Source organism: Eumetopias jubatus, unplaced genomic scaffold (genome assembly GCF_037043125.1).
Source record: "Eumetopias jubatus isolate StellerSeaLion01/CBP00866 unplaced genomic scaffold, mEumJub1_p1.0 scaffold_7, whole genome shotgun sequence".
Taxonomy (NCBI): domain Eukaryota; kingdom Metazoa; phylum Chordata; class Mammalia; order Carnivora; family Otariidae; genus Eumetopias; species Eumetopias jubatus.
This window is the reverse complement of record NW_028274813.1, coordinates 112841228-112857547: the sequence shown is the minus strand read 5'-3', so window position 1 is coordinate 112857547 and position 16320 is coordinate 112841228. Positions and strand designations below refer to the sequence as shown.

General features: G+C 55.6%; 1 protein-coding gene across 2 annotated transcripts; it reads left to right on the top strand.

Moving 5' to 3' along the window:
• Positions 1 to 48: 48 nt before the first annotated feature.
• INSYN1 (inhibitory synaptic factor 1) lies at positions 49 to 10142 on the top strand. Of its 2 annotated transcripts, XM_088025138.1 has the most exons (3): positions 49 to 204; positions 2621 to 2811; positions 9418 to 10142. In XM_088025138.1, the coding sequence occupies exon 3, from the start codon at positions 9564 to 9566 to the stop codon at positions 10140 to 10142; it is 579 nt and encodes a 192-aa protein (XP_087881264.1). In that variant the 5' UTR covers positions 49 to 204; positions 2621 to 2811; positions 9418 to 9563. The 2 variants fall into 2 exon arrangements, with proteins under 2 accessions (XP_087881264.1, XP_027955752.1); XM_028099951.2 differs by lacking the exon at positions 2621 to 2811 and having other exon boundaries at positions 9420 to 10142.
• The last annotated feature ends 6178 nt before the right edge of the window (positions 10143 to 16320 follow it).

Here is a 16320-nt window from a genome sequence, read left to right as displayed (position 1 = left end):
TGCCCGGCTGGGGGGAATATGGGCGGGCCTGCAGCGACGTGGTAAAGGATGAACATTCGGGGCGCCCCGGACCTCGGGCAGCCCAGTGACGACCCCAGCAGTGGTGGCCAGCGGGAGCGGATCCGACAGCGCATGAAGATGGTCATCGGGCAGCTCGAGGGCATCCTGCAGGAACTCAAGGAGGTGGCCAAGGAGCTAAGGGAGGTGAGTGAGGGGCCAGACCAGTTTTCCTGGGCCTGGCACAAAAACACACTCACATATGTGTTTCAGTGTGTGTGTGTACTCAAAGTCGTGTGCACACATGTCACTTTGCTGGGTACTTCCTTTTCCTTGTTCTCCTTTCCCCCAAATCTGCTTTGCTAGAAATCTCAGCATACTCCAGGACTAGTGGGGCCCCAGTGTGGCAGAGTCGGCTTGGGCAGCATGTCGTGGGCCCCCGGTTCTGTGGTTAGCACTCAGCGCTGCCAAGTTGACAAATATAGACCAAATCCCACCATAGCCTCTTAGTGGGAGACACTCTTCTGGGGCCCAAGCTGGCTTCTGACCCCGCCATCTGCCTCCCAGACGTTGACCTGCTCAGAAGCGGCTCTGGGAGGGTGTTGACAGCCCTACCGAGGAGGCCCAGCTCAGAGCATTCTCCAGAAATCACACAGCTACTCAGAACCCTTGATTCTGGAAAGGTTGAAGCCAGCTATGCCCTCCCTGCCCTGAGGTGGGAATGCGTCCAGGGGGCTGCTAGCGGATACCAGAGTTCCTGCGTACATTGGGCGGCGGGGGCAGGAATCTCATCTAAAGGCATGCATCCCTGTCCACAGTTCTGAATGGTTTGGCCAAGGCTGAAAAGTCACTGAGAGATCCTGGGATGTGTGTCCCTCTCTGTCTCTCTAAGTGGAGCCCGGTTTAATGACTACTTCCCACATCGCTGGGGTAGTGAGGTACACATGTCCTCAGCCCTGCCCCCTGGGCTGTGTTCAAGCCCAAAATGCATGACCAGAGTTCTGAGCCACTGGCCTGAATTTGCCCACTGGGTGCCATTATGCCAGCCAGGTGGACTTTAGGCAAATTTCAACTCCCTGTAACCAGGGCCTCTGCAGAGACGGTAGAGCAAGTGATTTAACGGGAGTTATGGGTTCCTGCTTTCCCCAGCTAGCCATGCGGGAGGATGGGGGCTCCAGGAGGATTGAGGAGAGGGGGTGATGGTGGGTGCCAACCCCAGCCTGGCCTGAGAGCCAAAGAGCAGGAGATGTCTGGAGGGAGCTCTATCCAGAGCACAGGGGTTGTGGAGAGGCTGGGACATGAACTGAGCTGGGGCGGGGCAGCTACTCAGTCCAGAATCAGCCTTGTGGTCAAAGGCCAGATGCCCCTGAGCAACCCCTCCTCCCCCACCCTCACTGGTCCAAAGGACCACAACGCCTCTTCCTCCCTCCCCACCCCATCTTTTTCTATATGCTCTGTGGGTCCATCAGGGCCATGGGAACCATCTGGAGTCTCAGTCCTGGGCAGGGGCATGGGACCTATGCCAGAAAAGAGCCCACCCAGAAAAGAGCCAGGACTGACTCTAAGCCTGGAAATCATACAGCGCAGAACCTACTCTCAACTGAGCATCTTCCAAGATCCGCCTCCCCTGTCCACCCAGGCATAGTCCTCCAGAGCTTAAAGACATCTCACAGGTCATCCGTACCAGCCCTGTCCATTTTCTGTTTGAAGAACCTGAGGCCCAGAGAGGGCTAGGGGCTTATCCTAGGTCACACAGCCTACCAGGGGCAGAACTAATTAGAACTCAGGTTCCTGTTGCCTCTCTGAGGCTGGAGCCGGTGGGCTAGGAGGTGATCTTTTTTGCATTTTGACTGGGGCCTTCTAAAGATGCTCTCTTTCACACATGCTGTGATGCTCTGAGGGGGGTGCCCTTCTGTGGATGAGGCAGGGAGATCAGAAGCACTGGGATTTATTTGCAGATCTTTTAGATGTTCTCTCTCTCCCTTCTCAGCACATACACTCACCCACCCCCCTGTCTTGAACTGCAGAGCCTCAGGTTCACAGGCTGTGCAGCCCAAAGGCCTGAGACAGGACAGAGAGAGATGTGCTCCCTCCCCCTATACACCCTGGAGGCCATGTGCCTCCACCCAAGACTTTGGCAGGTTGCTACAGCAACCAGCATCTACCCCGTATGCCACTGCCTGCCCGCTGCCAATGGCACCCAGCTGGGAGGGGGGCAGGCCTCAGAACTCCCCCATCCCCCCAGGCAGGGTCTGGACATGGGGTGATGGGCAGAAGTGATGTTGGGGAAGGCAGGTGAGGCTCTGCGAGGCCCAGGCAGAAGAGGAGACACCATAGCTGACTTCCTGTGGGATGGGATTTGTCAGGAATGGGGTTACCCAGTGGGAGGGCCAGGCCTTGGTTTGGGGTAAGGGGTTGTGATCTTGGCTCTTGATCCTCCAGGGGGGGCTTCCAAAACTGGATCTACCTGGCTCTTCTCAGTCCCTTTGTGTGGCATTTTTCCATCGGGGGCATGGGTAGACCCAAGGTCGAGAGGGTGGAGGCAGGTACTTGTTTGCTCAATTATACCCCCTTCCCCAGACACCGCCAGCTCAGGGCTCACTGAGCTGGGTGCTCATCCCAGGAGAGCAAAACGCTTAGATGGGAAGACAAGATTCACATGCAAGACTGCCGGGGTAGAGCACAGGCTGCTTGACTGAAGAAGCAAGGCCACCCTCCTCCTGCTGCTGCTGCTTAACTTCCCTAGTCCCAGATACCACGGATCATGGCAGACTCTCCTTATCCTCTTGAGCACACAGCCTGAAATTCATAGAAAGACGAGAGACACTAAAGCGCTTCCTCCCCAAGCCCCTGAGCCTCAGGCTACTCATCTCTGAAATGGGGATGCTGATCATTCTCATCTCAGAGTGCTCTTACAAAGATTTATCTGGGGCTTGGCATGTGGTAAGGGGGGCTAGCACTCACAGCCCTAAAGGTTTTGGAGTTCTCTCTCCCATACCTCCCCCGCCCTCCCAGACCCCTGCTGTAGCCCTCACGGGGCTCCCCATGTGATAGGAAGCAAGTTCTGTCCTACGGGTGGGGAAAGTACCTTAATGGACTAGGAGAGGTGAGGAATGCAAAAGTGCTTTGAAAGCTGAAACTACTGCAGAGGGATGTGACAGTCAATCATTAATTAGCCCTCACTCTTCTAGGTCCCCCAAGACCCCAGGATGCTAGGCCAATCCCAGCAGGCTCTCGAAGCTCCACAAAATTCTGTGCATCTTAACTCAGAGATGCACCGCAGCCCGGAGGCTAAGAGCACGGGCTCTTGTGGCCAGAGGTCTCTGGTTCAAATCCGAGGTCTGCCCCCTTCCTAGCTGTGTGAACTTGGTGAAATTACTTCACCTTTCTGGGCTTCTATCTTCTGGCAAATGAGGACACTGAATTTTATGCCTCCGAGACCAGCCCCAGGCTTGTTGTAAGAATTAAATGTGATACCATATATAAAGTCCTTAGCACAGAGATGAACCCAAAAACTAGCTCCCCATCTTTTAGATATTATTAATGAGACATCCTGGCACTGGCCTGCGCCTTACTCCAGGTGTGGCCTTGCTCTTTTGGAGTCCTATGAGCTTCTTAGCCGTGATCGGAGTGGTCTGAGCCAGGCCCCTGGCCTCCTGGCTGATACCCTTCAACATCTCCTGCAGTAGACAGTGCCACCCTCTTCCCGCATGGAAAGGGGCAGAGAGTGACACTGATGGGGGGACAGGGTCTCCAATGAGATGCCTTTTGAACAGAGACCCAAAGGGAAAGACGGTACAAGACAAATAGATATCTAGGAGAAGAGCCTGCCAGGCAGTGGGAGCAGCTAGTACAAAGGTCCTAAGGAGGAAGTGTGGAAGTGTACTTGGCAAGTTCGGGATCAGCAAGAAGGAAGCCAGGGCAGCTGGAGTGGAGTGAACCAGGAGGAGAAAAGCAGGAAGGAAGGTCAAAGAGAGAGCAGGGAGTCAGATTACACAGAGCCTTGCAGGCCATGGTATGAAATTCAGATATACCCTCAGTGAGAACCCCACATGCTCTCCAGGAACCTCCTGCTTGTGGTTCTGGGTTGGGATCTGCCTCCCCACTGCTCTCCCAGTTCCCCAGCAGCTGGGGGGCCCCAAGGTCAGAGGCAAGGGCCCCCATCCTTGCCCTCCAGCTGTTGAGCTTATCTTAAGCAGTTACGTGGCCTTCTCCTCCTCCCCAAGATGTCACTCAGCGTGGGGGCTCATAAATGATCCTCGGGTTCACCATGGGGGGAGACCTAACTTGGCACAGCTGCCCAGCTAGGGTGGCCGCGGAGGGCCTGCCCCCAGCCCGATTTTCATGGGGAACAGGCCCGCTAACTGCTGTGCAGTCCCCTGGGCAAGGGGCTGCGTGTGGGGCGGCACGGAGAGACAGGGGCCGTGTGGGCACGAGATGAACGTGGCCCAGCCAGGAAGCAGCTGGGGCAGGAGAGGCTGGGGACCACGGAGCTGTGCCGAAGTGGGTCAGCTCCATCACCTGCAGCTCAGCAAGAATTGTGCAGAGTTTTTCTTCTTCTTCTTTTTTCTCCCCTTCCTTTCGTCCCTTTTCCCTTCGCGTTCCCCTCCTTTGGACAGATTCACGAAGCTCCCTGGCCAATTAGGCCAAATTGCAGGATGAGAGTCATGAATCACAGTCAACTCTCTCCCCTCTCCCCAGCTCCACAGCCCCCCAGGAAGACAATAAATAACATAATCACAGAATTAAAAAATAATCAGTGGTCATAAATAATGCAGATCCCCAGTTATGTAACCAGCTGCCTGGGGAGCTGGGAGGGAGGGGAGGACGTAGCCACTTGTCGAGTGAGGTGCAGGGGCCGGAGGTGGGGGAGATGCCAGTGCTGGGACTTCTGGGTCCTCAATCCTGGCTCTGGGGCCTTAGGGAACACAGATGTGTTTTCTTCGGAGTGGGGGCTCAACCAGGGCTGGAGGGAGGGCTGGGGCAGGCAAGATAGGACCATGGAATTCCTCAGAAAAGCAGCCCCCAGCAGTTTTTATAAGGCCCTCTGTCTCAACTCACCCACTCATCCAATGGCTGTATTCACAAAGAGTGTGTCAGTCTCTGTGCCAGACTGGGGCTGCCATGGTGGGCAAGGCGTTCCCAGTCCCACCCCTCATGGGGCTTACTGTAGTCTAGTGGGGAGACATCATTCTTGTAACATATATGCACATAAAAGTGTAGCCGTGATAAATACTGGAAAATATTTGTAGGAAAGGTGCAGAGTGCCTTGAGAGCCTATCATAGGGAACCTATCCTCAGTGGAGCATCAGAGATTTCCTTCTGGAAGTGAGATGGATGAGGAGCAAAGGAAGGAGCATTCCAGGTGAGGCCCAGAGGCTGAAGCAGGCTCGGTGGAGTGTGTAGAGCTGGTGAGGAGGCAGGCCTGGCAGGGTGGTGGCTGCCTGCTGGAGAGCAAAGGCCCTGTGGCCAGAGTTGGTAAGGGTTTGTGTTTGCGAGGCTCAGGGAAGTGCTGGAAGCAGAGGGGTGACGTGGTCCTGTTGGCCGATTACCAAGTGCCTTGAATGTAGCAGGAACAGGACAGGAAGCTGCCACCAGGTGGGGACAGTGGTTCAGGTGAGGGAGCTGAGGCTGTGAGCAGGACAGCGGTTGGGGACGCCCTCGGGATGGGGCCTGGGACCGCCAGCAGGTGTCACAGCCCTCAGCCCTGCCCTTCACCTCTAGATCAGGCGAGTCTTGTTCTTAAGGTGCCAGGACTCTTGACTTGTGCTCTCAGCTCCACTGCTTCCAGTGTCTGGGCCTTACCTTAGTTTCCCCATCAGCAAGCACAGTGAGAACGGTGAAGTCAGCAGCGTCTCCATCCCTCTGGCTTTGAGGTTCTATGATTCTATGATTTTTATGTTGTCATTTCTCTCTCCATTCTCTCTTCTCCCCCTCTCCTTCCTTCTGTATATATAATTATTTCCCTGCACTCCGAGACAATCCCAAATTACACGCAGGCAAAATGATTATTAAATCTCAGGGAGAAATCACAGATTTCGAGGCATCCGAAGCAGACAGGCAGGTAAGGTGGGGGCCTGCCCGCCCTCTGCCATCCGCACAGGCTCCATGAGATGAGGTACAGGGACCCTGCATACAGTCTGGGTACGCTTGGCACATCGCTCCCCTTTCGGATCCTCACTTATGCCATTCATCAGGTGGGTGTGCCTGTTCCCCATGGTCGGGGCCAGATTCGCCTTTGAGCTTCATTACTGCCTGGCTTTTAGAACCTCTTCTGCTTCAAAAAAAAAAAAAAAAGAACCTCTTCTGCTTCCTTCTGCTCTGTCGAGACAAACCTACTTTAGGGAGCACAGGTGCCACCCATGTGCTGGGACTTGAAATGCCCAATATGTCCCATTATTCCGCCACAGGCACTGGAAACTCCCATCAGCTCTTGGGCCTGGTGCCAGGGGCCTGGTCACATTTTAGCCCCCACGGGCGCACAGTGGGTTTTGATCTAGTCTGCGTTGTTCTACCTGCTTCCCGTGTGTCATGTCATTAAATCCTCACAACAGCCCTATCAAGTAGGTACGACTAGAATTCCCCTTCACGAAGACACTTAGACACAGAGACACTGGGTAACTTGGCTAAGCTCACACAGCCCGTCAGTGGTGAGGCCAGGGTTGGACCCTAAGTCTGACTCCAGAGCCCAGGTTGTGGAGTGCTTGGCAATGCCGATTCTGCAGTTTAAAGCACACCCATATCTAGTGAGTCCCCATCACCTTGGTGAGTAGAGGAGGGGCATCCCATTTTAGAACACCGAGACTTGGAGAGGGAAAATCACCTGCCTCGAGTTCCTTAGCCGAGACGTGGCCTACTTGGGGTGTGACCCCTAGCTTCCCTCTGTCCTGTCCCTCCACCGCCTCAGGATGAAACCGGAGGAGGGCGCTCTAATGGAGAAGGGGCAGGGCCTTTATGGGAAGGCTGCCTGCCTGAGCTGGTGGCGAGCAGGAACTTCTTGGCTGGGAAGGAGTGTGTCCAGGCCTGACAGCTTTAGGGATCCTGCCTTGTGCACCCCAGGTCTTCCTCACAGGGCATTAGGAGCTCCGCTTCTGGGCGCAGCCTAGCCTCAGCCAACCCTGTGTTGTCATAGCCCACCACTCAACCAGATTCCTGTTAGCTGTGTCCCCACGCTTCTGTAGCAGCAGACTCAGGCTCAGCTTGATCAGGGGGAGTCTCATTTGAGGGTGTGACTGCCCCAGAGATGCAGGGCCTCCCCTCAGGCTGACAATGCCCTGAGGTTCTAGGTCTTCACCTGCTTAAATCCCAGGCCCCAGGCCAGTGGTTCTCAAAGTATGCTCCTGGATCAGCACCTGGAAACACGTTTTATATACGCCTTCTCAAGCCCCCTCCCCCCCCCCCACCAAGACCTACTGAATCAGAAACTCTGGGGAGTGGGCTGGTGCACACTCCCGAGTGAGAGCTCTCTGCTCTGGGCTGGAGCTCCCACCCCTCAAGTGGGGCTTGGGTTGAGCCAAGGGTTTCTAGGGGATGTGAGCTTCTCTGAGGGAGGGGGAGTCACTCGGGGGTGGGGGACATAAGACAGGGAGGGCAGATTGGAGGGTGGGGCCCTGTCCCCATTGTCTGCCCAAGCCCAGAAATCCCAGCAGCACCTCATGGTGGTGTGCAGTCTTGCAGGGGAGCAGTGGGAGGGGGTGGGAACCTCAGCTCCCTCCAGTTACTGGTACCTCTGGTGTGTCTTCTAGAAGCTCAGGAGATGATGATCTCATGGGTGGAAAGCCTGACACTTGGTAGGTGCTCAGAGATGGGAGTTGATGTCACTTTTCTCACCAGTGCCCCATGGAGACTTTTCACTGCCCTCCTCCTTGCTCTTCATGAAGCGCTGATGAGGATGACAGAGCTGGGGTCATCATGCTCAACTAGTTGAGGTCCAGAGAGGTTATGTGACTTACCCAAAGACACACAGAACAATGTCGAAGCTGAATCTGGAACCCAAGTGTCCTGACTCTCCCAGTTCTGCAGGCTTCAGCCAAGTGTCCCCACCACCCCTGGGGCCTGGGGCTATGGGGAGTGGGCATCCCTAGGCATGGACACCCCAAAACAGCTTCTCAAGTCATCCCTATAAACACAGAGTCCTAGAATCTCAGAGATGGAAGGAATCTTGGTAATAAACCATTCGCCCAAGGTCCCCATTTGCAGACTGAGAAACTGAGCCTCAGAGGGAAAATGACTGACCAGGTCACTGGCAGACCCCCCCCCAACTCCTGACCAAGGAAACTTCCTCCTGGCCCACGGTTTTTGGCCTTGCTTTCGTCTTGCACTTTGGGGCGCTCCCCACCCCACCCCTCACCAAACACCTAGCACATCCCTGGACAGCAGTCATCCTCATAAAAGTTCGTTAGACTAGGAACTTCCTTAGCTAATTCATTCACTGACTGTTCTGACTCCGGGAAAAGGCACCAGAGAGGAGCCTGGAGCTGGATCCTGGGCTTGGTGACTCACTGCGCATGTCCTGTCTTTAGGTCTCTTGGTCCCTCTGCTTGGCTATTGTTGTTTGGCTGTTTTTGGTTTTGGTCAGAATCATTTCTCCTTCTCTTACTCGGTCCTCTCCCAACATCTCTGATGGGGTCTCCCTTTTCCCCTCACAGTCTTCATCCCCGATTTCTGTGCTGTGGGGCCAAGGCGAGGGGGTGTCCTGAGGCAGGCCACCTGTATGTCCCTTCATGTGGGGTGGGCAGGGTGCACTGACCTCGGCAGCTGAGGTGCCCCCTGAGTGCATGTAACGAGAGGCTCTGGGCCCGGGATGGGGGTGGGGGGCGGTTTCCTATTGCTTACCAAATGATGCTTGTCTTATTCCTTCCCCAAGGAGCCAGGGTTAATCTCCACTCATCAGGGGGAAGGGAAGGAGGGAGGGGGTTCCAGGGTTTGTGGGGGTGCGGTGGTGGAGACCCACAGGGACAGCCACTGACCAGCGGCACAGGCTGGTCCAGGATGCTTTGGAAAACCTGGGCAGAGTCTTCCTCATGGTCACCCTGTATCATTTCCTCTCCAAAGGTGCATGGCCTGCTCATCTCTCCACTGAGTGGCCTTGCTGGAGTGCCAGCCCTCTGCAAACGGCTGCCTCTTGATCCAAAGAGAATGGAGCTCTGAGCACCAGGGCTGTGCCCAGAGCAGCAGCCGGCTTTGGGGGAGAGGAGTGTGGGGGTGGATGGGGTGCAGGGCTGGAAGGAGGGGCTGAGGAGTAGGAAATGGGGAACTGGCCCAAACCTGCTCACCCTGGTCCAACACGGGCCCTCACCAGGCAGGCAAACCTGTGACCATCCTCTGGGGTCATGAGCCAGGCATCTAACAGGGTGGGACGGGGGCATGCTCACCCCCACGTGACGCTAGACCCCCTCACCCCTCTCTCCTTCCCTGGCCAGGTGGTGAGCCAGATCGATAAGCTAACCTCAGACTTCGACTTTGAACTGGAGCCAGACGACTGGACCACGGCCACTGTGAGCAGCACCTCCAGCAGTGACAAGGCGGGCGTGGGCGGCCCCTTCGACCTGGGGCACCTGGACTTCATGACAGCCGACATCCTTTCGGACAGCTGGGAGTTCTGCTCCTTCCTGGACGCGTCCACCCCCTCGGACTCCGTGGACGGCCCCGAGTTGACCCGACCAGGGGCTGGCCCTGACTACCGGCTCATGAATGGCGGCACGCCCATCCCCAATGGGCCACGGGTGGAGACCCCGGACTCCTCCAGTGAGGAGGCCTTCGGTGCTGGCCCTGTGAAGGGCCAGCTGCCCCAGCGGACCCCAGGCACGCGCGAGAGGGTGCGGTTCAGCGACAAAGTGCTCTACCACGCTCTGTGCTGTGACGATGAGGAAGGGGACGGCGAGGGGGAGGTGGCCGAGGAGGAGGTGGGCCTGTGCCCGGAGCCGCCCCGTCCAGAGGCCCATGTGGACCCCCTCAAGCCCTCCCCCGCTCCCCACAAGCCAAGGCGCTCTCCGTTGACCAGCCGCCGCTCAGGCCCCACCTTGGCCCCTGAGCAGACCCGAAGGGTCACAAGGAACAGTAGCACCCAAACGGTGTCAGACAAGAGCACTCAGACGTTGCTGCCCTACACGGCTGCCAAACAGAAAGCCAAGGGGAAAAACTAGGGGCCAGGGAGGGGTCTGGGGGGCGGTGGGCATATAGAGCTATAAATAAATAAATAAATAAATATATATATATATATATATATATATATATATATATTTAAACAAACGCAGTCATAATAAAATTTTAAAATGCAAAGGATCTAGCCCCAAAGGCCCCAGAGCTTTCACGGAGCTCATCTTAGACAGAGAGATGCCTCCTTACCATCTAGGTCCCAGGATGTATGGCCAGAACCACCCCCCCTCCCTTGTCATTGCAGGGCTCCTGAAAGGGGTGCCCAAAGGTATGTAAATTCGGTGGGAGAGGCCTAACCTGGGATTCCTCTTGCAGGGCCCTGAGCCTAGTGGTGGAGTCTGGCTGCTGGCCTGGGCCCTGTCCTGAAGGGGGTTTATCAGCAGGTGGCAGGCTCCCAGGAGTGGTGCCCAAGGCCAAGGCTAACCATTGATCTGACTGCAGGACTGAGGGCCTAGGGGTGGTGTCACCCCAGCTGGGCCCAGGATCATTTATATCCAACCCCCCATGCTTCCTACTCCGAGGCAGACTTTTGCCTCTCCTTCCCAAAGGCAAACTTACCTGGAGATACACAACCCCACCCCACCCCCGCTTCCATCTCAGGGTTACCCAGGACACAGAGAAGGAGCAAGCTGCTCCCATGGGGCAGGCGTCCATGCTGGAGAGATGGGCTTCCCCAGACCCTGGAGGACCAGGCAGGCTAGGTTGGGCAGGGGCTTGTTTGGAGAGACTCGATCACCCCCAATCCTCCCACCCCCCATCTTCAGCTTTGTCCCCTAAGGATGGAAGACTCAGGGCAGAGCCTCAGCCAATGCCTGACTTGGCCCGGTGCAGACCTGAGGCCCATGTGAGAAAGCAGGCAGAAACCACTGGGGGGCTGTGAACCAGGGCTAAAGGCAGGCTCCCGAACTCCTTCCCCTGGCAGGCAGACCCAGAGAGGAATCCTACGGCCTTACGCTGCCCCTGCTTCTTCACACAAGGACCGTGAGCCCACTTTAGCAGGTCTCGAATACCACCAACAGAGACAAGATGGGACCCTACAGGTAACAAGGCTTCATCTGGGGTGTGGCCTCCACAGGAACAGCATCTGGATATCCTTGAGATAATAATCATAATCATTGCTCACGGTGATTGGGCAGGCCTCTATGCCATTGTTGTACCGAGTATGTTTTAGAGCATTATCTCATTTGATCATCACAATAACCTGGTAAGATAGGAACTCTTACTATCCCCATTTTGCAGATGAAAAGACTGAGGTTCAGAGATGTCACGTGACTGGCCCAAAGTCACAGAGCCTGTGCCATCCTGCCTCCCATGAGTGTGTGGTTTCCAGGCTGTACCTGGCTTTGCTATCTAGCAGCTGTGTGACCTTGAGCAAGTCCATTTGCCTCTCTGAGCCCATCTACCTCGTCTATAAAATGAGGCTGATAGTCTTCACCTACCTCACCAGCTGCTGTGCGGCTTCTACAAGATAGGAAATGGAAAGGCGCTTGGTAAGCGCCAAGGCACTGGACAGGCACTGTGGTCAGTGTGACCCCAACCTGGATTCCAGTGTTTTCCAGGGTGAGAAGCGTGGAGTGAGGGTGGGGAAGAAGCCACTCCCATCGACTGGGAGCCATCCCTGGGTCACTGCTTTGCTTTGTCCCCCGATGGCAGCTTGCGGCCCAGAGATCGCTGCGGCTCAATCTGCCGCCCCTCGCTCAGAGCAGGGAGGTGGTGGACGTCACTCCTCAGGGGTCTTCCTGCTGCACATTTCAATTAAGGCAGAGTTACAGCTGCCCAGGACCCGTTGGGAGGGGTCTCTGCTCCTGGCAGCGCCACCACCCCTGCCTGAGCCCCAGCAGTGGGGAGACAGAGAGATGGTGCTGGCCAGTCTGGAGCAGAGACCAGTGATGCTATCAGCATGCTATGGGCCGGGCCTAGGATGTGCCGACTGCAGTGTGGGGGTCTCCCCTCAGGCCTGGGCTGAGTTCAGAGGTCAGAGCCCTGAAGAGCTAGCCACACTGCAGCCTCCGGGGTGGAAATCCATGGGTTGGGGGGGTGGGGCGTGCTCAGGGCCTGGCCTGAGAGCCAGGGGTCTGAGCCCCTCTGTCAGCCCCAGGCCACTCTCAGGCAGTTCAGTGACAGGACGTGGCTCAGAGGAAGCATGCCAGGGGGTCCCCTGAGGAAGGGGCCAGCTGGGGCCTGCCCTGTCTGACCACGGGGAAGGGGTAGGCCAGACAGTCCCCACCCAGGTCTGGGCACACCTAGCTCTGAGGGAAGACATCCATTTCTACCTCCCAAACTTGTTTTTCCTCTCTGAGGGCAAGACTGTTTCTAGACTTACAGCCTCTGGGCTTTACAACAGTCAGGGAAAATAAACCTACAGAATGGTCCCCATTTCACCGAGGAGGAAACGGACGCCCAGAGCCAGAAATCTCTGAGAGAGCTCTGGGCAAGGCACTGTCCTCTCCTGGAACCTCTCCCCACCCCCCACCATGCACCCAGCCACCCACTCTGGCTCTGGGATTCCATGTGGGCATGGCTGACATCTGTCAGCTGTTCCCTGCCCTACCACCTGACTACTTGCCTCAAATGGGCCAAAGGTGCAAGGGGGGCCTGGGAGAGGAAAACGGGTAGAGGTTCTGGAAGGCCAAAGAAGTAATTGACTCCTCTTGTAATTAGAAGTAGTGTGGGATCCCCGTGGCTTGCTTATGACTTGAAACGCAGAACCCAGGGAAAGAACTGTGGCCGTTGGAGCTGCTGAGCCATGCGTGACAGAGAGGAGTCATAACCATCACGAATAGCTCATGTTCACTGAGCATGTACTATGTGCTGTCCAGTGTTCTAAGCATACGCCTTATCTCATTTATTCCTCACAGCAAATATGAGATAAGCAATCTGATGCACGCCTATTTTCCAGATGAGAGCAATGAAGCTCTGAAAAGTTAAATAACTTGCCTAAGGGCACAGGGTGATTGATGGCACCAGGATTTGACCCCAAACCCAGTGACTTGGCACTCCACCTTCTGCCGCAGCTCAAATCCATGGTGGTGCCAGTACTCTGGTCTCTGGGCGTGAGGGAGGGGGCTGGGGGTCTGAGAGTCAGGCGGCCTGGTGGGGATGAGGAGGTGCTGAGAGCAGGAAACCTGTGAGTGACAGTCAGTCTTTGGAGAGCTTGGCTATTGGTGATGTCAGTGCCATGGCCCTTGACGTAGAGCTTGGCACCAAATGGATTTTGAGTTGGATAAATGTTGGTTGGTTGAATGAATGAGCCGCATTTGCAGAGGGGGCATCCGTTGTGGATTCATCCAATCAAATTGTATTGTAGACCTCCTATGTGTCAGGTCTCACGCTGCTTACGCACATGCATACACGGAACCCCCCATGAGGATCCAGTCTGGTATGGCTGGGGGCTGGGCAGAGTCAAAAGGGACGGGTGTGGGGCTTTAGTGCTAAGGAGCCAGAGGTGACTCTGGGTCCAGCCTGTGGTCCCTGGGAGAGGAGCCAGGACCATAAGGCAGCAGAAAAGCTTGGTGAGGAGACCACTCTTAATGAGGTGGGCACTGTGGCAGTGTCCCCAATGTCTGAGAATAAAGAGGCACCATTATCTCCATTTTATAGGCAATGGACAGATGATCTAGTCTACACACATGGTCTGATGGGACCAAGGGGCAGAAGGGACAGTAAACTATTCAGAGACCCCAGCACCATTCACCCCCTCGCTTAGAGGCAAAGTGAGGCTATTTTGTTTTTTAGATTTTATTTATTTATTTGTCAGAGACAGGGAGAGAGCGGCAGGCAGAGGGAGAAGCAGGCTCCCCGCTGTGAGCAGGGAGCCCGATGCGGGACTCGATCCCAGGACCCTGGGATCATGACCTGAGCCGAAGGCAGACGCTGAACCGACTGAGCCACCCAGGCGCCCCAAAGTGAGGCTATACTGATGGAAGGGGGAAAGGGTGGGAAGGAAGCTGAGAATGTGAGGCAGGCCCAGCCTTCCACCCTCCCCCTTCCTCTGTGCCAACCCCTCTATCTCCCACTGTCCAGCTGTGACTTACGTAAGAAAACTGACAGTTATTGACAGTTATTGATTACCTAGTATATGCCAGGCACTGCGCTGCATCTTTGAACTAACAGTAAATGACAGGTTTAGTAATGCCCAGCACATCATAAGTTACTCCATAATTATTTATTGAGTACATGGGTGAAACACAATCTTCACTTTATAGATGAGGATGCAAATGAACACACAAGGAATTTGTTCAAAGTTGCACAAATTGAGGGGGCCGGGAACTTGACATTGCTAGTATTATTTACACTATGTAAGAGCAACTGTTTATGGAATACCTCCTCTTTGGTGTGTTAGACACTATGTGTCAATTATCTCACCTACTCTACAACACCCCTCCAAATAACTGACACCTTTACCATTTTACAGATGAGAAAACTGAGACCCAGAGAGGTAGAGTATCCTGTCGCAAATAACCGGCTCCTAAGTATAGAAACAGGACCTGGACCGAGACTCCCACATGTTTCTGGGGACCTGGAGCCCCTGCAAGTTGCCAGAGCACAGATTTCCCTTGGTACAACTGATCAGCGCTCACCAGAGCTCAGGCCCTACCTCCTTCAGCTCAGCCCCTCAGGCTTCTGGGAGCAGTAAGCAGGACTCTGAGAGCCCCCCAACCCCCTGCCCCGGCCCCTGTTCCCTATGGGTCTGGGGCACTGAGGGGATGACCAGCAGAAAATAGCTCCAGGTCCAAAGTAACCTTTCCCCTTCTCCTATCTCCAGCAGAGCCTGGAAGACGAGGCCCTTAGCCCCATCCATGCCCACCCCTTTCTGGTCCAGGCTGAACTGGGGACTACGGTCAGGGGCTACAGTGTGTGGGAAAGGCTTCCGGGAGGAGGAGGGACTTGAGGTGGAATGCATTTGCAATGGGGTAGAACTTGGGCAGCTGGAAGAGGGGGCCAAGGGCAGTTGGGGCTGGTGGAACTTTACAAAGATGGCTGGGGCAGCCGCTCAGCAGACAGCAGAGAGAGACCTCACTACAGCAGAGGGTGCACGTTGGCCCCATTTGGGAAAGATGGGAGCACCAGCAGCAAGGGACTTAAGAGTCTCATCGCCCTCCTCAGAGCCCCTGCATCCCCCTGACTGCGGGGGAAGGAATCCAGCTTTCCTGTCTAGTCCAGGACTGGGAGAATAGATTTAAGAGAGCTCAGTAAAGCATTAGCCAGGAGTGGCTCTCATGACAGGGACCAACTTCAGTGAATGGATAAAAAACAGCACATGATTAGCACATTGGTCAGTAAAATAGGTATGCTAAAGCCCTCGAAAGTCATTGTATCTTAACAGGTTAAATAGCCCTCCTGCAAAGCATTCTCACCTAACCTTCCTTTCCCGTTCAGGGCGGGGGTTGGGATGCGGGGGCCACATTGCCCCCTTCCAGGTGAACTAGCCGAGCCCCTGATGAGACCTGACTCTGTCCCCCTGCTGGCCCTGACAGCCAGTTACATGGAGGAGCACAGCCACTGTCAACATCCCCCTCTCCCACTTGACCTGGCCCCGGCCATGCCAGCCGAGGAGACCAAGGTGGGTGACCTCAGGCCAATGCTCTCCAGGCCCAGGCACAAATGCCTGATCAGATCTGACTCCCTGCCAGGAACACTCAAGCTCACACACCTGCCTGAGGTTCTCAGTTCCCTGGGCAAGCTGCCCCCTCTCCTATCCCTGCTGGAACACGCAGAGGGCAGGAGCTTCCCGCTGCAGGCAACCACACAGTGCTGGAGACCCCGCAGGACGTCCTCCCTGCCACCCACCACGTTACAAGTGCCACAGAACCCCAGTCTCCAGGCACCAGCTCACCCGCCGTTTGCTCTACCCCACCCATCCTCCACCCTCAAGAAGGCAACACAGGGCAGGGGTCGCTACAGGCCACAGTGTGTAGAGGAACAGTGGGAAAAGGTCTGGGGACCCTGACTTTTGTGGGGATTCTCTATGGTCAGTGGTAGGGCCTTCCTAGGAGACCTCTGTAGGGATAGAGCCAAGCAGTATACTGATTATGGGAAGGGTCCCAAAGGAGGTTGTGATGCTAAGTCCACTTTGGAGAGTTGGGGAAGGGAAGAAGTTCACTGGTGACCCAGGAGAGCAGGGGGCAGAACAGAATTCTGGCACCATCTCTCCCCTTTGCCCCC